Here is a 20,418-nt window from a genome sequence, read left to right as displayed (position 1 = left end):
TCTCTGGACGACAAAACGTGCTGTGGCCTCACCAGCCCCACCCCAGGGGGCGTCACGCCCCCCCCCCCAGCCCCCACGGGCAGGCGTGTCCAGCAGAGGCCGGCTGGGTCTGCTCTCCTGCCGCCTTTGGGCATCGGGACCTGCGTGCCTGTGGCCCCGTCCCACCCGAGGGTCCACTCCCCCGGGCCTCCGCGGGCGTGACCTCTTCCTCACCTGGAACCTTCCGTCTTTCCAAACAGCCACCTGCTCGCTCCCTCCACACGTTTCCTGCCGTTCGCTTTGGCTTCTGAGCCCGTGTTCCTTGGGTGCTCTCAGCAACGTCACACACAAGTGTGTGCCGGGCGAAGGCCACCCCGGGGCTGCGGAGTGGCGTCCTGGTCAGGGGAGGGGAGGGACCGTCCCCGGGCCGCACAGAACCCCTGTTGGCCACCCCCCTTCGCACCCTCTGTCCACGCTCCGCCTCCTGCCCCAACGAGGGGTGGCCAGGCAGGGGGCCATGCCTGGGCGGCCCCCTGCCCCACCCCCCTCACCTGAGACCCCAGTGGCCCTGCTGTCCCTACCCCGCAGTGGACGCTGCGTCTCTGGCTTCAGTGGGGACAGCGCTTTGCCCTCCCAGAGTCTCTCTTGTGCAGCATCCCGCGGCCCCCCAAGCCCGGGCAGCCCGCTCAGGGGGACGGCTCTGTGGGGTGCGCCGGGGGGAGGGGGTGAGTGGCCCGTGCTCGCTCGCCCTGGAGGTGCGTCCTCCCCCGTCCATGCCAGCGTGAGTCGAGAGAGGCTGGTCCGCGTGCAGGCTGTGCGGGTCGGGAAAGGGCGCTCCCTCGCGAGGGCTGGGGGTCCGTTCAGTGACAGAGCCCCGAGGCGAGCCTCCGGTCCTCACCCCGGACACGAACAGCCCGGCCGGCCACCTGTCCGTCGTCAGCCCCTCCTTAGGCGTGCCTTCCGCGACAAAGCGCACCGTGCGGGCTTCCAGTGCGGCGTCTGCCTGCAGCAGCCCGAGCGCCGGGTGTGTCGGGGCGGCCGTGGTCGTGCAGGGACACCTCCCCCAGAGCCCCACCCCGTCGACCCAGGTCCCCTGTGGGCCGCCATCTCGGGGCAGGACCCCTGCTGCCCACAGGCCCACGGCAGGCCAGCCGGGGAGCCCCCACCTGAGCTCTGCCGTCGGTCAGCTGGGACCCGCTCGCTTCCGGCGCCGTCCTCGGTGCTGGCGGCCTGGGGACGGGACCCTGGGGAGGAGGCCTTGCTGGGCAGCAGCGTGGGGGGGCTGCAGAGAAGCTTGGGGTGCTGTCAGCCCCCACACCTGTGTGAGGGGCGGGGAAACCGAGGCTCAGAGCACGACTCAGCGCGTCCACATCCACTCAGCTGGACCGGCCCGGGGCTTCCCCGCTGGGAGCCGCGGCCTTGCCTCGCCCTGCGTCTCCGAGACGGGACCGGGAGCCCTGGCTGCAGCCACGGCGGAGGGGGCAGCCTCAGGGGGACACTCGGTCCTCGCCCAGGACAGCAGGGCGCCTGCGGGCACTGGTGGACAGGTGCTCACCCCGGGCGTCCTCTGACCTCTGGCTGCCTCCCAGGGCGGCAGCACCCGGGGCACCCCCTGGCAGGTCTGTGGCCAGGTCTCCGCCAGCACCCCGGGGCACTCGCCTTCTCGGCCTCCAAAAGGGGCAAAGACGGTGCCCCAGGCGCAGGGGAGGCAGGGGACCAGCCACACCGTGAGCACGGCCTCGGAGGACTGTGGTGGGGGTGGGGCAGGACCTGGACTCGCCGGCCTGGGGGGCGGGGGGGGCTGTGGGGAGCCCTGGAGGAGAGCTCCAGGCTGGTCTGGAGGGCGGACAAGGGCCCCGCGGGGGGGACTCAGAGCAGCTACGGGCCAGGCTTGGCCGGCACAGAGGGGCTCGGCCCGGGGGGCTCGGCCTGGGGGGCGCTGCCCCGGGGACAGGAGACGAGGCCCCTCGGGAGCGGCCCCGGCTGGCACGGGGTGGCGCTGCTGTGTGCCCTCAGTGACGGTCACGGCGCAGGGCCACGGGGGAGTCACCACAGCGGTCAGCCGGCTCCCGGAGCAGCGGCCCCGACGACGCCTGTGTCCCGTGTCCCGGGCCCTGCACCACGCGCCTCTCCCCGCGCCCCAGTTCCCAGCGAGACCCCGGGCTGTGAGGGGGACGTGTGAGTGACTCACAGCCCAGGCCTATTCCTGGGCCGCTGCCGCCGCACCGCGCCCAGGGCCCTGCCGCATGATCTCGGGCGCCAACGCCCTGGCATCTGTCTGGGGAGAGGTGTCTGCCGAGTCCCCGCAGGAGCCGCGGCCCCACCGCGGCTGTGCAGTCAGTCAGAGGCGGCACCAGTGCTGCCCGCCTGCCCCGACGTCCAGAAGGGCAGCGCCCACCGCCCTGGACCACAGAGAACACGGGCCCCCACCCGGGGGCCACTCGGGGCCTGGGCCCTGCAGGACGGCCTGTGGAGTCTCCCCCCTGGGGACCTACTCTCACAGGGTGACCCGGCCTGAGGCGCCCAGAGCACCACAGGTGCCGGCTTCGGTTCCGAGGTTCCGGACAGCAGGGCTGGGGGTCCCACCCCCACCCCCACCCCCACCCCCAGCCCTGTCCCTCTTGATGCTGCAGTGGGAGGGGCTGCCGTGGCTGTCGAGGTGCCTTCCGGGCAGAGAGAAAGCAGTGACAGGCCAGTCCGCCCTGGAGGGGCCTGCCTGGGGCCCCCACCCCGTCTGGGAGCGAGTCTCGGACACAGCCCCACACCCAGCCCCCCACCCCCAGCGACCCCCAGAGGGGCGAGGTGCAGGGCAACCCCCGCCCCCCAGTCTCTGCCACGGAGTCCTGCGTGTCTTCCGCAGAAAGTGCGCGCCGTCCATCGGCCCCGGAGTTGGAGAGCTGCCCACCCCCAGCCTGGGCCCCCTCCACGGTGGCTGCTGCTGCCTGCCTGTGGGCCTCGCCACACCCTCCCTGTCAGCCCACCGCCTGGTCAGTCCGGGCCCCTGCTCCACCACGTGGGGCGGTCTGCCTACTGCCTCTTTGTGTCCACACTGCTCCTGCCAGGCAGGAGGCAGCAGGACCGGACACAGCCCTGCCCGTGAAGGCCTCACCCCAGAGACCGCAGCCAGGTTGCACAGGGGGCAGGGCACACGGGACCCCTCACACCCACCGTCCTTCCCAGAGGGCCGCAGACGCCTGAGGTGGCCCTGTGGGTCAGCGCTCCACACCTCCCCCTCCCCCAGGGGGCAGGGGCGCCACCTCCATCCATCGAGGGAGGGACAGGCGTCTCCTGCCCGGGGCGCACGAGCTGGCCCAGACCCGCCTCCCAGCGAGCAGGGGCGGCCCAGCTGGAGGGCCACCCTATGCAGCCGGCTCAGAGCTTCGGAGCCGTCCTGGGTGGGCCACAGCTCCGTCCCCACCCCCGCCCCATGCACACCTTCACACCCGCTGCCCCATCACCGGAGTCTGAGCCCTGCCGAGGCCCTGCCCCTGGGCGGGCATGGAGGGGCTCTGAGGGGCAGCCTCCAGTGAGGACTGGGCCTGTGATGGGGCGTGGTGGGGGGAGCCGTGGGGGTGCCCAGGCTGCAGGACCGCAGGTGAGCAGGGCCACACTGCCCTGTCCGTGCACAGGCTGCAGCCCCCACGAGAGGGAAGACCCCCCCGGCCCCGGCCAGACGGGGCAGCTGGGGAGTGCAGGTGTTGTGTGTGCGCTGGGGGATTTTGAGTGTGCTTTCCACGTTTTATTAAGTGTTTCTTTGACTACAAAAGTGAACTTGGAAAAAGGATTGTCCCTCCCATCGCCCCCCCCCCCAGTAGTGTTCAGGGTGGGAGGTGCGCCCGCCCACCTGCACAGCCGGTGGTCAGCGGAGACCCTCCTCCCGAGCCCTCGCCGGGACCCGACGCCCCCCAGGGCTCTTCCTGCACGCTGCGTGGGCCTCCTGCCCCGAGCGCCCTCGCCAGGTCCCCCGGGGGGGGGGGGCAGCCCTCCCTCTGCGCCCTCCGCCTCCGCTCACAGCTCACTTGCGGCCTGCGCCCCCTCCTCCCTGGAGGCACCCAGGTGGCAGGGTGGCCCAGGCAGCAGCCCCCCGCTGGGCCCTGCCACACCCCACTGAGCCGCAGCCTCCCCCACTCCCTGCGCCAGACTGGGGGGGTGGCCACCCCTCGGCCACGCCTGCACCCCTGTGCGCACGCCCCCTGGGGGGGTGCCCCCTCGCTGGGCAGACGGAGGGAGGCGTCCTCACTGCCCCGTCGAGGGGTGACCCACTGCCCGCTGTGTGCCTTCCAGGCTGGTTGCCCAGATCCACGACGAGCTGCTGTTTGAGGTGGAAGACCCTCAGGTTGCTGAGTTCGCAGGTGAGCCCCGAGGGGGACAGGGACGCTGTTGTCTCAGGGGGGAGAGCTCCAGCGTCCCCTGGGTCTGGCCGGGAGTCTGCCCTGGGTGGGGGCGGGGGTCAGACTGCATCCCCACCTCTCGCTGCGTGTGCCCTACACCCTGCCTGGCAGCCCTGGGGACCCGGCGCTCCACCGGGGCCCCAGCCTGGGGGCAGCCCTGCTGGGGGGCTCCGTGGCCCAGGCCCCCAGCCCCGGAGGACTCCCAGTCTGGGCGGCTGCCTTCTCCAAGGGGGGTGGTCTCGCCCGCTGGCGGGGGCCGGTGCTCCCACTCTGGCCTCGCTGGCAAGAGCCAGTGGGCAGAGGCCGAGGCCGAGTCTGCCTGCTCCTGGGTGTTCCTGTCCAAGCCTCCGTACTGAGGTGTCGGGCAGCTCGGGGGGACGGAGCGGAGGGCCCCCCCCATTCACTGCAGGGCGGGCTGACTCCGAGGAGCCCGAGTCACACCGGCCTGCACCCCACCCAGGCCACCCCCTCCGGGCTGAGCGCAGCTGCTCACAGCGGCCGTGGGGCCGCTGCACCAGCCAGGGGCCGCCCGACGGGCCCTCAAGCCCTCTTGCCTGGACTCGCTCTGGGACCTGGGAGGGCACGGCTGCCCCTGCCCTGGCTGCCTCCCTCCTCTGGGCCCGGGGCCTCTGCCCACAGACGGCCAGGGCCTGGGTGACACCACCTGGCCCTGCAGACACCCTGAGGGGGAGGGAGGCCCACAGCTGAGAAACCTGGGGGTGGGGCCTCGGCACTGCGGGGCCAGGAGGACCCTCCCCACCTGGGGGCCCACAGTCGGGACAGTTAAGGGGCCTTCCGGCCTGTGCCATGGACATGGTTCTCATGGCCCAGCTCTGCCCTGGGGCTGAGCACCACCCCTCCCCCCCCCAGCTCTCGTCAGGGGAGCCATGGAGTCCGTGCAGCATGTGAGGGCCCTGGAGCTGCGGCTGCAGGTGAGGGGGAGGGGCAGGGGCCAGGTGGTCACCCCCAGGTGGGAAAGAGCCCCGCTCCCCGAGGGCAGGTGAGCCGGGACAGGCATGGCCCCAGCCCGGCCTGCAGCACCTGAGCCCCCAGGCTGCCCCCCACCTGCCTTGTGAGGAGCTAAGCCACCCTGGGTGATGAGGGGTGGCCTCTGCCTGGCGAGAGCAGCAGTGGGTGTCCTCGGGGCCTTCGGGAGCCGGGCCAGGTGTCCCTCGAGCCTCGGCAAGGAGGGTTGTCAGGCTCCACCCAGGGCTGCCCCCACCTGCCCCAGGGGCACCCTGGGCCCTGCAGAGCCGGGTCCCCGCCCCTCTCCTGCCCAGCTACCCCTCTGAGGGGCTCCCCAGGGCCCCGGGAGGAGGGAAGGACGGGGAGGCGGCGGAGACCCGGAAGCCTCTGCAGACCACCTGGGCCGGACAGGCATTCCCGCCTCTGTCCCTGACTCTCTGGAGGGTGCTCTGGCCCACAGGCACCTGGGAGCCCCCCCAGGCAGGCCGCAGGCAGGCTGCTCCCCTCCTCCAGCCTCCCCCGTGGCTGCAGGCCCCACCGTGTGCCCCGGGACCCCGAGGGGCACCTCTCCCTTGTCCCCCAGCAGTGGCTGACGGATGCAGCCAGACTCGGGGGGGACTCCCATTCCCTGGGGACCCAGGACCCCCCACCCCAGTACTCCTACAGCTGGCAGGGGCTGCGGCTCTGGGCAGCCCCCCACCCCCCACCCCACCGAGAGGGAGCTGTTGAGCCATGGCCCAGGGTCCTGGCGCAAGGCCCCGGGGAGGACTCCCTGGCACCTCTCAGGGCCCGCCAGCCCCCCAGGGAGCAGGGCCCCAAGGTCGCCTGCACAGGTAGGGCACCGTGCCCGGCCCCGCCCCTGCAGGCACGCGGGTGCTGGCGGGTCGGGTGGGTGACTCCGCGGAGTCGATGGGGTGTAGACGTGGTGTGAGCCTGCCTGCCTGTCCCTGTGAGCGTGTGTCTGTCCATCTGTCTGCGGCATGTCTGCCTGTGCACCGTGGCCTGGTGCTCACCTCTGGCTGCCACCCACAGGTGCCCCTGAAGGTGAGCCTGAGTGCCGGCCGCTCCTGGGGACACCTGGTGCCCCTGCAGGAGGCCCCGGACCCTCGGCCACGCCCACGCCCTGCGGAGTCTCCAAGCAACCGCCAGGCCGCCGGGCCCCTGGTCAGCACCTGCACCCCGCGCCTGCATTTCCCCCCTGGATTCTGTCTGTAGCCCCAGGCGACAGCGGGAGGACAGAACCGGTTTCCACCGGCCCAGGCCGTGGCCTCGCCCACGGTCAGCGGCTGCCAGTCTTTGCCAGCAGAACCCGGCTGCAGAGGGTTCTGGGCCGTCCCCTGGAGTAAACGCCGCACACCACGCTGTCCCTGTGCCTGTCTGGGCGACTTCCTTCCGGGGCTGGGAGACGCCCACAGTCCGCAGCCCCCAGGCCCACGTCAGGGCGAGCACCTGGGTCGGCGGCCGGGGCCAGGGCCGGGCAGTCTCCCCGTGAGCCTTAGGCGGGCTGGATCCCCGAGCCCCATCCACTCTCCAAGCAGGCCCCCCAGGCCCTCGGGGCCCAGGCAAGAGCCCAGCTGGGCACCCCAGCAGCCTCGCAGCAGCCTGAGACTCGACCCCTGCACGGGAGGGCTGAGTCGCAGGTAGCAGCACGCAGGGCTGGTAAGAGCCCGGCTGGGACTGAGGCCCAGCCCAGCCCTGGGCCCTGGCGCCCGATTTCCAGACCACCCTGACCCCTGAAGGGCCTGACCCCTCCCACCAGCCCCCTGTCTGGGCCGGGGCTCCGACCTGTCAGGGGCCAGGCCAACGTGCTGACAGGCGCCCAGATGCGCCCCCCACCGGAGCCGAGGCTGCTCTCCCGAGAGCGTGGCCGGGTGTCCGTGTTGCCAGCCCTGCAGAGCCCGCCGGACACGGCCGGGCCTCCTCTGGGGGCCGTGCTCGGCCCAGCACAGCCCCGCCCCTCTCCCGGCTCCCGGACCCCGTCTCCAGTCTCGAGGGGCGAGCCCGTCAGCCAGCCTAGAGCAGTGGGGCCTGCGAGGTGCCCCTCCTCGGGGGCCAGGCCTCTGGGAGCGGGCTGCGGGCCGTGCCCTCGGGCACAGCCACTGGAGGCCCCAGCCGGGGAGGCCTGCTCAGAACCAAGGCCCAGCCTGGGGGACAGCCTGGCCCACGTGAGCCGCGCAGGGAGGAAGCCGAGGGGCTGCCCGTCCTGGGACCCGTCCGTCAGGCTCTAGGACTCGCTGACCCCGACCGTCCCAGGGAGGAGGGTGCACACACCCGCGTGCTCCAGGGGGTGCAGCACAGGCGCTGCGGGAGGGGCTGTGTGGGCATGGGTCAGGGTGCAGGGCCGGTCAGCAAGGCCGCGTGTCCCCCCTCCCCGCCCCGACCTCTCCCCATCCCAGCCCCCACGTCGCTGCCCCTCCCTCACAGCCTGCAGGCCCCACTGCTCCTCCCAGGGGGCCGAGGCCAGCAGCGGACACGCCGGCCTGCGGCGCAGCCCCCTGCAGAGGCAGCCAGCCGGGGACAGGTCACCTTGGCCCCTTGGCCTGCTGGGGGCGCCGCCCAGGGTCTGCAGAACGGCGGACCGGCCCAGCGTGCGGAGCTGGGGTGGCTCAAGGAGGCTCGGAGCCGGTTCCGTCAACTTGGGCTTTACTGAACACGGCAGCGCCGGGGCCCTGCAGGCAGCGCGGTCGGGCCCCCCCATGCCCTTCAGAGGCTGTGCCCCCACCCACGCCGGCCCCACCGCCCGGCTCCTCCGGAACTCAGCCCACCGCCACACCGGCCCTCCCGGGGGCTGTGTGGGCACCTCCTGGGGTCTCGGGACGGCTGCCCGAGGGCGGGTCACAGACGGGGAACCGGGCACTGCCATGGGCTCGGGTGGACCCGGCCCAAGACTTGGTGTCCACAGCAGCAGCGGCCACGCAGCCTGGCCGAGCCGGCTCTGTGTCCCCAGATCTGATCCTGGTTGCCTCCCCCGCCCCCCGCCATGTGCCCAGAGACCCCGGCAAACACGGACAGGGGTCCAGCACCCCTGCCTGGGGGGACACCACGGTCACAGCCACAGGGGCCGGTAGGCCCCACCCCGCAGCAGCGGCACCCGGGGCGCAGCCTCCCCGCCTGTCACCACACACGGGCACACGGGCACACGTTCACGGCACACATGCACACGGCACACAGACACACTTGCACACATCAGAGGCACACCCTTCATTTGTTCAAATGGCTACTTATTGCTGTTAAGAAAAATGCACCCGACGATGGCACCCCAGGCCCGCCCTCCCGCGGCACCCCGGACCGTGTCCCTGGCACCGAGGAGCGTGCAGCCCAGGGTCGGCCCCTGCCTGGCCCGGACCACACACCCCACGAGCCCCACGCAGAGGGCTGCCTTCACAGGAACAGGGCCCACGGCCAAAACCCACAGACGTGGCTTCAGATGGACGCAGCAGCGATGCCGCGCCCCCCCGGGCGGGTGCTCCCTGGGCGCCACCCGGTCCCCAGAGCAGCCCCAGCACTGTGCCCGCCAGCTCTAGGGCAGGGGGCCCTTCCATCCCCCGTGAGCCTGCCAGCGCACCGTCTCACCCCCGAGAGGTCGGGGCCAGGCCCTGTGGCCCCGAGCACCGCCCAAGCACTTGCCAGACACCTCGAGAAGCCACCTGGGGAGCATGTTGCCCCCCACCCCCGCCTCCCCCAAGGGCCTTCTTGAGGATGGGGACCCAAAGTGGGAAGGGGCCACCCACTCTCGGGGTCTCCCAGCCTGACCTTTAGCCCCCCCAGGACAGGCCTTCCACCCGCTCAGGGCACCGTCCCCAGCCCACCACCGCCTCCACCCAAGGGTGGCAGAGGGAGGCCACACCAGACGTGGGTGGGGTAGAAGGTGGGTCACACCGTCCTGGCCCCCCACTGGGCCTGGCCCCAGGGCTGGCTGAGGCACCTGCTGCCCCCCCGCCCCTGGGAGCCAGCTGTCTGCAGAGCCCTGCTCGTGCAGCGGGACCTGCCTTGGGGTGGCCTGGCAGCCACACGCTGGGCCCCTGGTGGTGTTGGAGCCACGGGCTGCCCTGGTCGCACCACAGGAGCTGCCTGTCCAAGGAAGACATTCCGGAACACTCCACAGACAGGCTCCCACACAACGGGAGTCCTGGCAGCCTGGACCCCTGAGTGTGGATGCCCGGCCCAGGGCTGCCCTTCACTGAGCCTCACCAAGCAGCCACGGGGGCGGCCAGGAGGCCGGAGGGGGGGGAGGGGAGAGGGGCTGGTCACCGCCGAGAAGCTGGCCGGACTGCCACTGAGCAGGGCCCCCGAAGGTCTCTTCACGGGGGTGGAAGTCACATCGACATTTCTACAAACAAAACCCACGCCGCGGCGCACATTTGTGAAGCAGGCAGCGCCCAGGCCGGGGGACGCGGCCAGCCACTACCCCAGGGTGCCCGGTCTCTGGCTGAAGGGAAGGGGGGATGGGAGACCTGCTCCTGGGGGACCTCAGGGTCTGTGGAGCTGCACGCTGGCGAGGCCCAGTCCCGGGCGCAGGGCATGCCCCCGCCCCTCAGTGGCCGGCCGGGCGTCAGGGCCCCAGGCACACGGCCGCCCTGCCACAGCCTCCTGACTTCTCTCCCAGGTCCCGGCAGCAGCCGAGGGCGGTGAGGGAGGTCAGGTCCAGGCAGCGTCCACCCTCTCTAAGCCCTCTGATCGGGGGAGACACAGCAGCCCACCCACGTCCCCCTCAGACAGACAGGCGCCTGCAGAACACGCAGTGGCCACACCGCTGTCCAGGAGCAACATCCACCGGGTGCCGTGGTCAGCGTCAAGCAGACACCGGCAGCCCCGGGGCCCAGGCTCTGCCGCAGCCACAGGCTCCAGCGGCCCCACCCACCTGCCCCCCACACCTGCCCCCACCCCAGGGACCAGAGGCTCCAAAGGCACAGGCTCAGAGGGAGCTGGTGGCACCCCGAGCTGACCCCGAGAGGCCACTGCCCACACCCCCCCACCCCCCCAGGCCCCACGGCGACTGAGGCCACCCCAAGCCCAAACCCAGCCGGGCGGAAAGAGGAGAAAGGCACAGCTGTTTCCATTTTGCTAAAACACTTTACGTCTGTCTGTATAATCCAGGTTAACAAAATCTGAGAACTGCAAGAAAATAGGGTGCCGATTTCTGTACAGTCTACAAAACTCCCACCCCGGGCGGGGCCCGGGCGCCACCAGGGGTATGTACAGGGGAGCGGGGTCTGTACAGGGTTCTGCAAATGTCGCGTCGCCGGCAGCGCAGGAGGCGCCGCAGGAGCGGGCGTCCCGCTCGCTCGCTGATCTCCGAAGGGCCTTTCACGAACGTCCCCTCCGTGGGCCCCGGGCCGGTGGCCCCCTCAGCCTGCCAATCCCCCTTCCTCCAGACCCCCGAGCAAAGGGGTCTCTGTGGCCGGGGCCAGGCTCACAGCAGGGCATCCAGCCACCGCCAGCCACCACCGGCCTGTCCCCGTCCGGGCCCCCCGCGCCCGACAGCCCCGGCAGCCTGCACTCTCCACGGCCGGGTGTGCAGGCGGCCCCCAGCCACGGTGGGCGGCGAGGCCACCGGCCCCGCCAGGAGGCTGCGGCACGTCGGTCGGGGCTGGGTGGGGCCGCCCACAGCCTCCCACAGACCAGGAAAACGATGCTACATCAGGGTCTCCCTCCAGATTCCGGACTTCAACCCCCCCCCACCCACCCCCACCACACTGGGCCAGAAACAGTGCGTGTTCCAGACCACACACGGGTGCGTGTGCGTGCTCGCGTGTGAAGGTATGAACTACCGTTTTGTCCCGAGAATTAAAGACATGCAGAGTGCTATTCTGTCTAAGTAACTTATTAAAAAATAGGTCGGTTCCAGGCCGGGAGAAGCTGTGGGCTCGGTGGCGGTGGCAGCGGCCTCGGTTCGTAAGATTCACAGGGCAGAGCCCGTGGGCTGTGAGGCGGGGAGGTCCCGGGCAGGCGGGAGCGGCCGCCGGGTGGTAGCTGGCGCTGGGGGAGAGCCTGCCGACCCGCTCTCCTGAAGGGCCTTGACCGAGGCTGTGCCGTGGGTTGCTATGGGAACCACACCTGGGTGATGGCTCCAATCAGCAAAGCCCAGGCAGGGGAGGGGCAGGGGCCGAAAGGAAAGAAGGTGATTGGGTGTCAAAGCAAAGCTGAACTGGGTGCAGCAAGGGGCCGGTGGGGCTGGCCCCCGCGAGAGCAGGGGGCCGGGGGGCTGGCTCAGGGCTGGGCAGGGGCGCTCTCCAGTCTGGGCCCCGTGGGCAGGGCGGCAAGGCGGGCGCCGCGGGCATGCAGCATGCTGCAGCCAGGCCACGTGCTCAGCATGCACACAGCGAAGGGGCCCTTGGGGCCGCGGCCGGCCAGCCCGGCAGGCCACGCCTCCCGGGGAGCGAAGGCTGAGCCGGAGCCTGGCTGGTGGCCAGGCGTCTGCCGGGCAGGGCTCCCCTGCAGAGGTTCTGTGCTCTGGCGGGCCAGGCCGGGCCCGCCTGGACGGCCTCGGGCAGGGAGCCCCGGAAGCTAGAGCGGGGCCCCCGTGTGGGCAGGTGCGTGGTGGTCGGCGCCGGCACTCCTCAGGGCGGGGCCCGCAGGCTGGGGAGGGCGGGGCCCAGCAGCGGAGGCCCCGCCCCCCGGAGAGTCAGGGACGAGCGGCGGCCCCGCCCCCAGAACCAGCCAGAGAACCGCGGGAGGTTGAGAACGGGAGAACCCGGCAGGTGCGCCGGGGCGAGCGTCTGAAAGCGGCCCGGGCGGCGGGCGGGTGGGCGCAGGTGGACGGGGCGGCGGGCGGGCGGCGGGCGGCGGTCACTCCTCGCGCAGCTGCAGGCGGTAGCGGTGGTAGCGGACCTGGAAGAAGAGGCGCTCGGCCAGCGAGAGGGTCATGCCGGGCAGCACGTAGTGGTCACTGGAGCCCATGTGTCTGAAGCCCAGCGACTCGTAGAGCTTGTGGGCGGCCACCTTGACGGCGGTGGTGCCCAGCACGACCGCCGAGTAGTCGTGCACCAGCGCGAACTCCAGCACCTTGCGGCCCAGCGCCTTGGCGATGCCCTTGCCGCGGAAGCGCGAGTCCACGGACATGCGCAGGAGCTCCACGGTGTTGTCCGCCTCGTGGGCCCGCGCCGCCACGATGCCCACCACGTTGCCATCCAGCACCGCCACCCAGAAGCAGGAGCCTGCGGGGGACAGGGCGGTCAGGGCTGCGGGCGCTGCTGTGGGGCGTGGCTGCCCTGGGGGGGCCCAGCATGGCCCCTGGCCCTGGGCCCGAATTCCACCCCCCACCCCTGGTGCCCAGAGCTGGGCGGGCCATGGCCACGCCCACGGCCACGCAGGCCCCTCCCCTGCCCAGCGACCCCCGGCGGAATGCCCGGAGAGCTATGGGGAACCACAGAGAGGCCGTAGTGCAGCCGACCTGCCCTGGCTCCCAGCCACCTGGCGCCCACCGCCCGCCCTCATCCCCAGGTGTCCACACCAGGGAGCCAGGTGCCAGGAGGGAGCACCCGGAAGGCTCCGCACAGCGGGAGCTGAGAGGGTCTGGGAAGGCGGGCCAGAACCTTGGGGGGCCTCTGAAGGTCTTGGGGGCCTGTGGCCGAGCCAGCCCCGGGGCCTCCACTCTCCGGGGTCAGAGGCTGCTGGGCTGGGAGCCCCGGGGCCTCCAGCAGGCTCAGGGGAGGTCTTCTGACACTTGAGAAACCCAAGTGAGGAGGCTGGGACGGCCCTGGGCGCCGCCCCCACTGACCCTGGCCTCTCCTGGGCAGCCAGCCCGGGGACCGGGCCAGCTGTCCCCGGCCCCGGCCCATCACAGCCCTGGGCAGGGCAGGGCAGTTGGGGCAGGCCCCAGGGAACAAGGCCCCAGCAAGGAGGGGAGCGGGAGCAAAGACCAGAGGACTGCAGGGCTGCAGGGCTGCAGGGCGCCGGCCACCGGGAGCGCCCAGGGCCACCGGCGACCAAAGGCCTGGAGGCAGTGGGGGGCCAGGGCTGGCTGGGGGCAGGGGGCACCCACTCTGAGGGGCCTGGCCTGTGCCCACCCTGCTCGTGGACACCCCAGCCCCTGTCTCTGGGGTCTCCCACCCCAACTCCCCCCACAAGTGGCCAAACCCTGCCCCGCAAAGCTCTGCCGCTGAGCCCTGCCCAGAAGCCACTCTGCACCCCCCCACCGGCCCCAGGGCCCCCACCGCCTGGCCTCCCTGCAGCACCCCGCCCCCCCGACCCCGTCAGGCCAGCACCTCAGGCCGCAAGGCTTCCTGTCGTCTCCGGCCACACTCCGAGACCTGACCCGGGGCCGAGCGTGGGGACGGCTGAGCCGGGTGCTGAGGGCACGCTGCCCCTGACTGCCAACCCACCGGCACGCCCGCCCGCCCACCCACAGGTCAGGGCAGTCCTAGGAGCCTTGCCCCTCCCGGGCCTCAGTTTTCCCGTAAGTCCAGCACGGCCCCGTCAGCTACTGCCCGGCCACTCCGCGCCCCCCAGGGGGGGGCCTTCCTCAGACCCTCGGGACATCTCAGAGGGCGGCACGGGGCCCCTCCCCACGTCACACTCAGGCAGACTGCCGCCCGAGAGTGGGTGCAGGGCGGAGCGCAGGGTCCCCGAGCCACACCCTGGCCCCAGTGAGCCCCCTTTGGCTCCCGTGGCCCCCGCCCCCTGGTCACAGGCAGAGCCAGGCTGCAGCAAGGGCTCCCCCAGGCTGACAAGGTGCTTTGGCCGGGCTCGGGGAAGGGTTAGGGCGAACACAGGTGCCCAAGGCCAGCCTCCATCAGAGCCGGCGGTGCCAGGGAGGGTCGCCCGTGCTCTGGGGCGCCCTGCCTCCCTTGTCCCCCACTGTCCTTCCCTGACACTCCCCAGACTCTTGCTAGACAGACCCCAACCAACCGTTTGGGCCCATCCTGTCCCCTCCCCTCCGCCCGGGGAGACCCCCACGCCCCAGAGGGCCACACTGAAGAATCTGTCGTCCGCTCCAGGCATGGAGAAGCCTGGGGCCTGTGTCCCAGGACCCGGCCTGCCTGGAGGGCAGACAGGGCCCCCCGGACCAGGTCTGGCCCCTCCCGGGGCAGGAGGCCTCGCTAGGGGCCTGGGGAGACCCAGCCAGCAGGGCCCCAAGGAGCTGGGAAGCCAGGAGTTGCCCCACCAGGCTCCTGCCCGGGGCCGGGGCTCACTGAATGGCCCACAAACCAGAAGGGGCTGAAACGTAGGGTCCCTGCCGCCCTGCCACACACACCCCCACACCGGAACCTGGGCGCCAGGCCAGCCCAGCAGCCAGCAGGGCCCCAAGGAGCACCTGGGACCAGATGGGGCCCGTGAGACCCAGGAGAGGGCAGAGGGTAGCCCCCCTTCAGGGGGTGACAGACGGAGGCCCCCAGTGGCCCACGTGGACACTCAGGGACCTTGGTTCAGCCCCCGGGGCCTGGAGGTTCTGCCCCCCCAGTCTCTGCCAGCCCACTGCACCCCGACTCTCGGCCAGAAGTCCAGTGCCGGGGCCCACTCTTGCCTGGCCCTTCCCCCCAGGGCTGGCAGGAGGCCGCTGGGCTGAGGGCGAGCCTGGCCCTGCCAGTGGGGCAGCTGGCGGGGGCCGGAGGGGCAGAGAGAGGAAGAGGAGGGGCTGGGGCCCTCGGGGACTCACCGGGGGGCTTCATGTAGTACTGCTCGATGTCGGCCATGTCGGTGTGCAGGGCGCAGTCCAGGTAGGCCAGGACCACCTTGCGGCTGTAGTAGTAGCGCAGCCCCAGCAGCGCCAGCGTCACCAGGGCGGTCAGCAGCAGCGAGCGGGAGAGGGCGAAGCACAGCGCTGCGGGGACACGGAGCCCGGTGAGGGGACTCGGGGAGGACGCGGGCCGGGGTGTGGGCAGGGGTCAGGGCGAGGGCCTGTGCCCCCGGGGGCGTGGGCAGCCGGCAGCCACGCTCGGCAGGGCCCCTGGTACAGGAGCCCGGGGAGAGGAACAGGAGTGGAGGGCAGAGCCCACCAAAAGCGCCAAGACTTTTTTCTGGAGGAGCAGTGGGTCATCTCAGCCATCCTCACCGTCCAGGCCACCCGTCACACCCCCCTCATAAGGACAGGCTGCCCATGAGGGCAGGTGGGAGCAGCCCCGGGGGGCTCTGGGAGGGGCCCACACCCACCACCTGTGGTCTTGAGAGGTGGGGGAAGGGCCCGCTCTGGCCCGCTGGGAAGCCAGGAGTTGCCCCACCAAGCTCCTGCCTGGGGCTGGGGAGGGACCTTCAAACCGAAGGCCCCAGGACCACCCTCCCGGGGGCCCAGCCAGAGCCGGCTTCCGACCACCCCCCACCCCAGGATAACACAGGGACGCCCAAAGTGGCTCTCGCCCCATCCGAGTGGCCAAGAGGCCCACGCACTGCAGTGACAGTTGCCTCTGCTCATGACCTTGGGAGAGTCGCACCCCACCCCCAAGCCTCAAGCGCCTCATCTGTGAAATGGGGAGAAACGCGGCAGGGAAAGCGCCCCGAGGAGGCCCGTGTGGGACTGCCCACTCCGAGGGCCCCAGCCCCCGGCTCGCGTCCTCTGTGCACACCCGCCCGGCACCCCGGGAGCTGGCTGTCGTCCCTCATAAATTAGCACTTGGAGCCGCCGAGGCAGCCTCCCCCGCCGTGCGGATTATATTTAGTCACACGCGGCCGGCGCGGAGAATCGGCCTCGGAGCTACCTGCCGTCGCCGCCCCCACCGGGACGGCCGGCAGGGACAAGCGGGGACGCTGGTGGAGACCCCCGCGCGCCGCCCCCGCCCCGCTTTCGTTCCCACGCCCCCGCCCGGCGCGCCCTGGCCTAGAGCCCAGCCCGCCCCGCCGCGGGAGGCCACCGCGCCGGGCCGCCGCAGAGCGCGGAGTAGCGCGGGTGCCTGTCCGCTCCCCTCCCGGGCTGCGTCCTGGGCCGGAGGTGGGCGAGTGGGGCCCTGTGTCTGTGTCCCGGAGGGGCCCGGCGGGCACGGACTGCGGCAGGTCCCAGCGCACTGACCGGCCAGCAGGGCGTAGAGCAGCTGCGTGCGCGGGTGCTGCCGCAGGCCGCGGAAGGCCGTGTTGGGGATGCGCTCCATGATGCCGTCGTAGAAGATGCGGCGCGCCACCTCCTGCTCGGCCGCGCGGAACTCGCGGATGTACACGCCGCGCCCCTCCGGCGGACCCGCGTCCTCCGCACCGCCCAGGGGCTGGGGCTCGGGTGGGGGCGCGGCGGGCAGCGGGGGCCACATGGCGCCGGCAGCGGCGAGCAGCGCGTCCTTCTTGGCCCCCGGTAGCGCCTCATGGTCCTCGGCGGCCACGATCTTCGTCTCGCAGACCATGTCGGGAGGCTCACAATGCATGCACCCGGCCGGGAGGCGCAGCGCGGGGAGGCGGGCCGGGCTGCGGGCCGGCACAGCCCCGGCCCAGGGCAAGGGCGCGGCGCCCTCGGACCCGCGGCGACGGCAGCGGTGGCGGCTCAGGAGCGCGGGGCGGAGGCGGCGGGCGGCCGGGGCGCGCGCTGGGAGCTGCGCCGCATTTTGGAGAAGTATTTATAATGCAGCGGCGCCGGTGCAGTCGCGGCGCCCGGGGTCCCGCAGGGTCCTAGCGTCCACTGCATTGGCTGCCGAGGGTCACCATGTGATCTGGGGGTGGGAGCAGACGCCGCCTCCGCGCCCGCCCGATGGCACACTTGGGCGCTGCGGCGCGGCCGGGCGCGGGCAGTCAGCGGGGATGTGCCCGGGCGGGGGCGGCGCGGGCGGCCGGGGGAGGCGGGCGACGAATGAGCGCGCAGCCGGGGTTCCGGGCCCGGAGGGGTCGCTGCGTGTGGCTCCGGGCTGGACGCCTCCCGCCGGGGCCCTGCGTCCCCGCGCCGCCGCCGCTCCGCGCGGGCCTGGGAGCGCCGGGACTTGGGACCCGGCCTCCGGATCTCTCAGCACCGCGTCCTCCTCTTCCTCTTCAGCCGCCGGGCGCAGTCACGAAACCACCTCCACCTCCCTCCCCATTGTCTGAACGCGGCGCCCCGCGGGGTCCTAGGAGGGGGCACCCCGGCTTCCCCGGCCCGGCGCCCCTGGGAACGTGCACCCGGGGCCGCGCGGGCTGGGGGCGCGGGGATGCGACCGGAGCGTGGTCGGATGTCCGCGTCGCCCAGCGCTGCGCCCCTCGCTCAAACAAGAGACACTCGTTGCGGGCAGCGGGGAGGGAGGTGCGAGGGCCCGCAGGACCCCTCCCGGACCGGCCCCCGCCTTCCGCGGCCCGCGCATGCGCCCTACGATCTCGGTGCAGGTGCAGGGGGTGCGCTGACGGAGTCCTCCGGCCCCTGCGCGCCCGGCCGGCTGACGCCGCGGGCCACGGGCGAGGGTGGAAGTGGGGGAACAGGTATCCCCAGAACCCCCCCCGCTTGTCGCACCCGGCCCCCCGCAGCTCTGCACCCCCTCTCCTTGCCGCGCATTTCCCCGGAGGTGACCTCCCAGGGCAGCCCGGAGCGAGGTCCCCGTGCCTGCGCTGCTGATGGGGACGACGCCCAGGGGTCCGGGCCTGAGGACCCTCGGCCCGCGCGGGGGGCCCAGTGAGGCGGCTGCAGTCGCCCGGGGTCCAGCAAGGGACTGACTACCCTTTGACGTGGCCCTAAGGGACCCAGACCGAGGAGCTGAACTTGTCCGTGGCCAGGGCTGTCGCGGGGGGAGGACGCAGCCGGGCTGGGAAGTCACTCCCACACTGTGTTTTCTAGATGCCAGACTTGTCTAGGCCCCGGCCGTGACCTTGCAGGAGGTTAGGAGCGGAAGCACGGCAACTGGGGGATCCGTTCAGGACCCCTCCACGTGCTGCCTGAGCACTGGTGCCGGGACCAACGCGGGGGCGCCGGCGGGGCGGGGGGGGGGGGGCGCCCTACAGCGTCCCGAGCTTGGCCTGGTGGACGGCAGGACACGTCCCAGCCCAGCCAACAGCCGCAGGGCGCCCAGGCAGGAAGAACCAGCACTGGGGAGGGGCGCCGCTGGGCGGGGCGGGGCAGGCCGGGGGCTCCAGAGCGAGGGGAGGCGGGGCTGCTCCCGCTGGCTCCAGCGCCAGGTCTGGAACTCCGGGAGCACTCCCTCACGCTTGGTGACGGGGCCTGGGCTTCCACTCGGGGACCTCGGTTCTGCAGCTGCACAGCCCCCACCTCCAGGGGGCTGCACCTCCCCGCCAGCCCCACACCATGTTCCCGGGGGCCCCTGGGGGCCAGAACGCCCAGTGCCCCAGCTCCTGGTGTGTGTGTGGGGGGGAGAGTGGGGGGGCAGAGAAAGCCAGGATGAGCCTGGGGAGGAGCCACACTCGGCTCAGAAGGGACAGGTGCCTGGAAGGTCTCAGAGACTTCAAGGTGCTTGGGATGGGGGTGACCTGTGCGGGGACAGCAGGGCGGCCCCAGGCCACTCCTCTGCACCTCGGAGACATGGGGGTGCCCCCCCCCCACCCCAGGGAGGCTGTGTGCTCCGCCCACACCAGGAGCCTGTTTTACTGACAAAAAAGCAAGGCCAGGCAGGTCAGGGCTGGTGGGCTCTCCCAGGGCCCCCCCTCTGAACCCACCTGTCCACGAAACCCCACCCACCCCAGGACTGCACCTGGTGCCCCCCTCCCCGCACCCAACACCTTCGTCAGAGCTCCGTGGGCTCCCACCCGAGGGGCTGTGACAGCAGCAGCCAGCCCCCCACCAGGTTCCCAGGCAGACCCCCGCCCTGGGCAGAGGGATGGGGCCTCCAGCCGGAGGGACAGGTGGGGCCTGGGGACTGGGACGGGGCAGGATGGTGGAGGTGGGTGCTGGTGGGTGCTGGCAGTGCCGGAGGAGGTGAACCCCAAGGCCTTGGTGGAGCGGGAGAAACCAGGAGGCGGGCAGCAGGCCCAGGGTGCACTGGACAAGGGGGGGTCCCAGGATGGGCAGAGGAAGGGGACAGTGAGGACTGGGTCCCCCAGCTGTGGGCTGGGACTCCTGGGCACGGGCTGGCCAGCCTGGAGGGCTTCCCGGGAAGGGTGCCCGGACAGCTGCGGGCCGTGGGCAGCTGGAGGCTGGAGCACCGACGTGCGGGTGCCCTGGTGAGAGAGGGGAGCGCCGCGGCCCAAGGCGGGCGAGGGATGAAGGAGAGGCAGGTCCTCGAGGGGCGTGGGGGGCGTGGCCGCTGACAGAACCTGCCGGCAACACAGCCTCCAGACACCCGGCTCCGAAGGGTGACTCGCCACTCTGGCTCCCGAGAAGCCCCCTGGCTGAAAGCGAGTGACAGGGAGAGGACCTGGGACCCAGGACACCGCGGCCCGAAGCAGAGGAGTGGAGGGTGGGAGTGGGCTGGGGAGGCCCAGCCGGCTGGGAACAGGGACACGGGCCCTGCAGGGGACACTGGGGGGGGGGGGACGAGAGGAAGGCGGGGTGCGGGGACCACAGGCACGCGCGAGGCCCGGGACACGTGAAAGGCCCCCACAGGTAGCGGCCGCAGCTCGCGCCTGTGTCTGCGCACAGGACAGAGCCCGGGTGCCCTCGGCCTGGGCCCCCCGCCAGGCCCGACTCCTCGCAAGGCGCCAGGGAGGACCGTCCGCGTCGGCCCCCCAGCGGAGCCCCCCACGCGGGCCCCCCCACCCCAGCCCTGTTTGGCGACACCACAAGCAGGGGTCCCGGTGGGGCCTTGCTCCACCTCGGCAGCAGGGGTCGTGCTGAGCCCTCCCCTCCCCCGTGGCCCTGCCCACCTCCCGGCTGCCCCACCCCCGCCGGGCTCCCTCACCCCTCCACACCCAGCTCCCCTGTCCCCTCAGGCCGCAGGGATCCCGGCCGGCACCAGCCCCCGCTTCTCTCTCCAGCCCTCCCCCCAACACACGCAGCTCAGACCCGTCCGTCCTTCCTTCTCCCGAGTCCGTCCCCACCAACCGGCCAGCCCTGCTGGCCCTCCTTTCAAAGGCCGCGGCTTCTCCGGCCGCTGCCCCCACCCAGCCTGACCCTGAGCCCCACTGCGTCTCCCTCAGGGCCCATTCTGTCCCTGCCACCCCGGTCCATCCTGTACCGGCGTCCTTGCTCGCTCAGCCCCCTGAGACAGCCGAGGGGCCCTCCGTCAGGTGTCACGACCCCCCCCCCCGTGCCCCCGCAGCCATGGCCCAGCCGCTGCACAGACCATGCACGGCCGCCTCCTGGCCCCGCTTCTTG

At 72.4% G+C, this 20,418-nt stretch overlaps 2 protein-coding genes across 2 annotated transcripts in view; one reads left to right on the top strand and one right to left on the bottom strand.

Annotated features, from left to right (window-relative positions):
* The window catches only part of POLN (DNA polymerase nu), an 80,692-nt gene extending 73,994 nt beyond the window's left edge, over positions 1-6,698 (top strand). Inside the window, exons 22-24 of the mRNA XM_028503793.2 lie at positions 4,264-4,331; positions 5,241-5,302; positions 6,369-6,698. Of these exons, the coding sequence (XP_028359594.1) occupies positions 4,264-4,331; positions 5,241-5,302; positions 6,369-6,551 (313 nt within the window). The 3' untranslated portion in view covers positions 6,552-6,698. The remainder of the gene's footprint in view (positions 1-4,263; positions 4,332-5,240; positions 5,303-6,368) is intronic.
* A 3,691-nt stretch (positions 6,699-10,389) lies between these two features.
* On the bottom strand, positions 10,390-17,483 carry NAT8L (N-acetyltransferase 8 like). The gene is made up of 3 exons (XM_028503825.2): positions 16,279-17,483; positions 14,935-15,099; positions 10,390-12,493 (listed from the first exon to the last, which is right to left on the bottom strand). Exons 1-3 carry the CDS (start codon positions 16,619-16,621, stop codon positions 12,126-12,128), a joined length of 876 nt encoding a protein of 291 aa, XP_028359626.1. The 5' UTR covers positions 16,622-17,483; the 3' UTR covers positions 10,390-12,125.
* Positions 17,484-20,418: the final 2,935 nt, after the last annotated feature.

The sequence above is a fragment of the Phyllostomus discolor genome, chromosome 1 (genome assembly GCF_004126475.2).
Source record: "Phyllostomus discolor isolate MPI-MPIP mPhyDis1 chromosome 1, mPhyDis1.pri.v3, whole genome shotgun sequence".
In the NCBI taxonomy this organism is placed as follows: domain Eukaryota; kingdom Metazoa; phylum Chordata; class Mammalia; order Chiroptera; family Phyllostomidae; genus Phyllostomus; species Phyllostomus discolor.
The sequence above is the reverse complement of the archived record's forward strand: the minus strand, read 5'-3'. Positions and strand labels throughout refer to the sequence as shown.

Excerpts from the sequence above, each read along its gene's own strand:
- NAT8L (XM_028503825.2), bottom strand. The coding sequence starts at position 16,621 with ATGCATTGTGAGCCTCCCGACATGGTCTGCGAGACGAAGATCGTGGCC. Across the intron at positions 15,100-16,278 it reads GCTCTACGCCCTGCTGGCCG|CGCTGTGCTTCGCCCTCTCC; the intron begins GTCAGTGCGCTG and ends GTGTCCCCGCAG. Across the intron at positions 12,494-14,934 it reads GTACTACATGAAGCCCCCCG|GCTCCTGCTTCTGGGTGGCG; the intron begins GTGAGTCCCCGA and ends TGTCCCCCGCAG.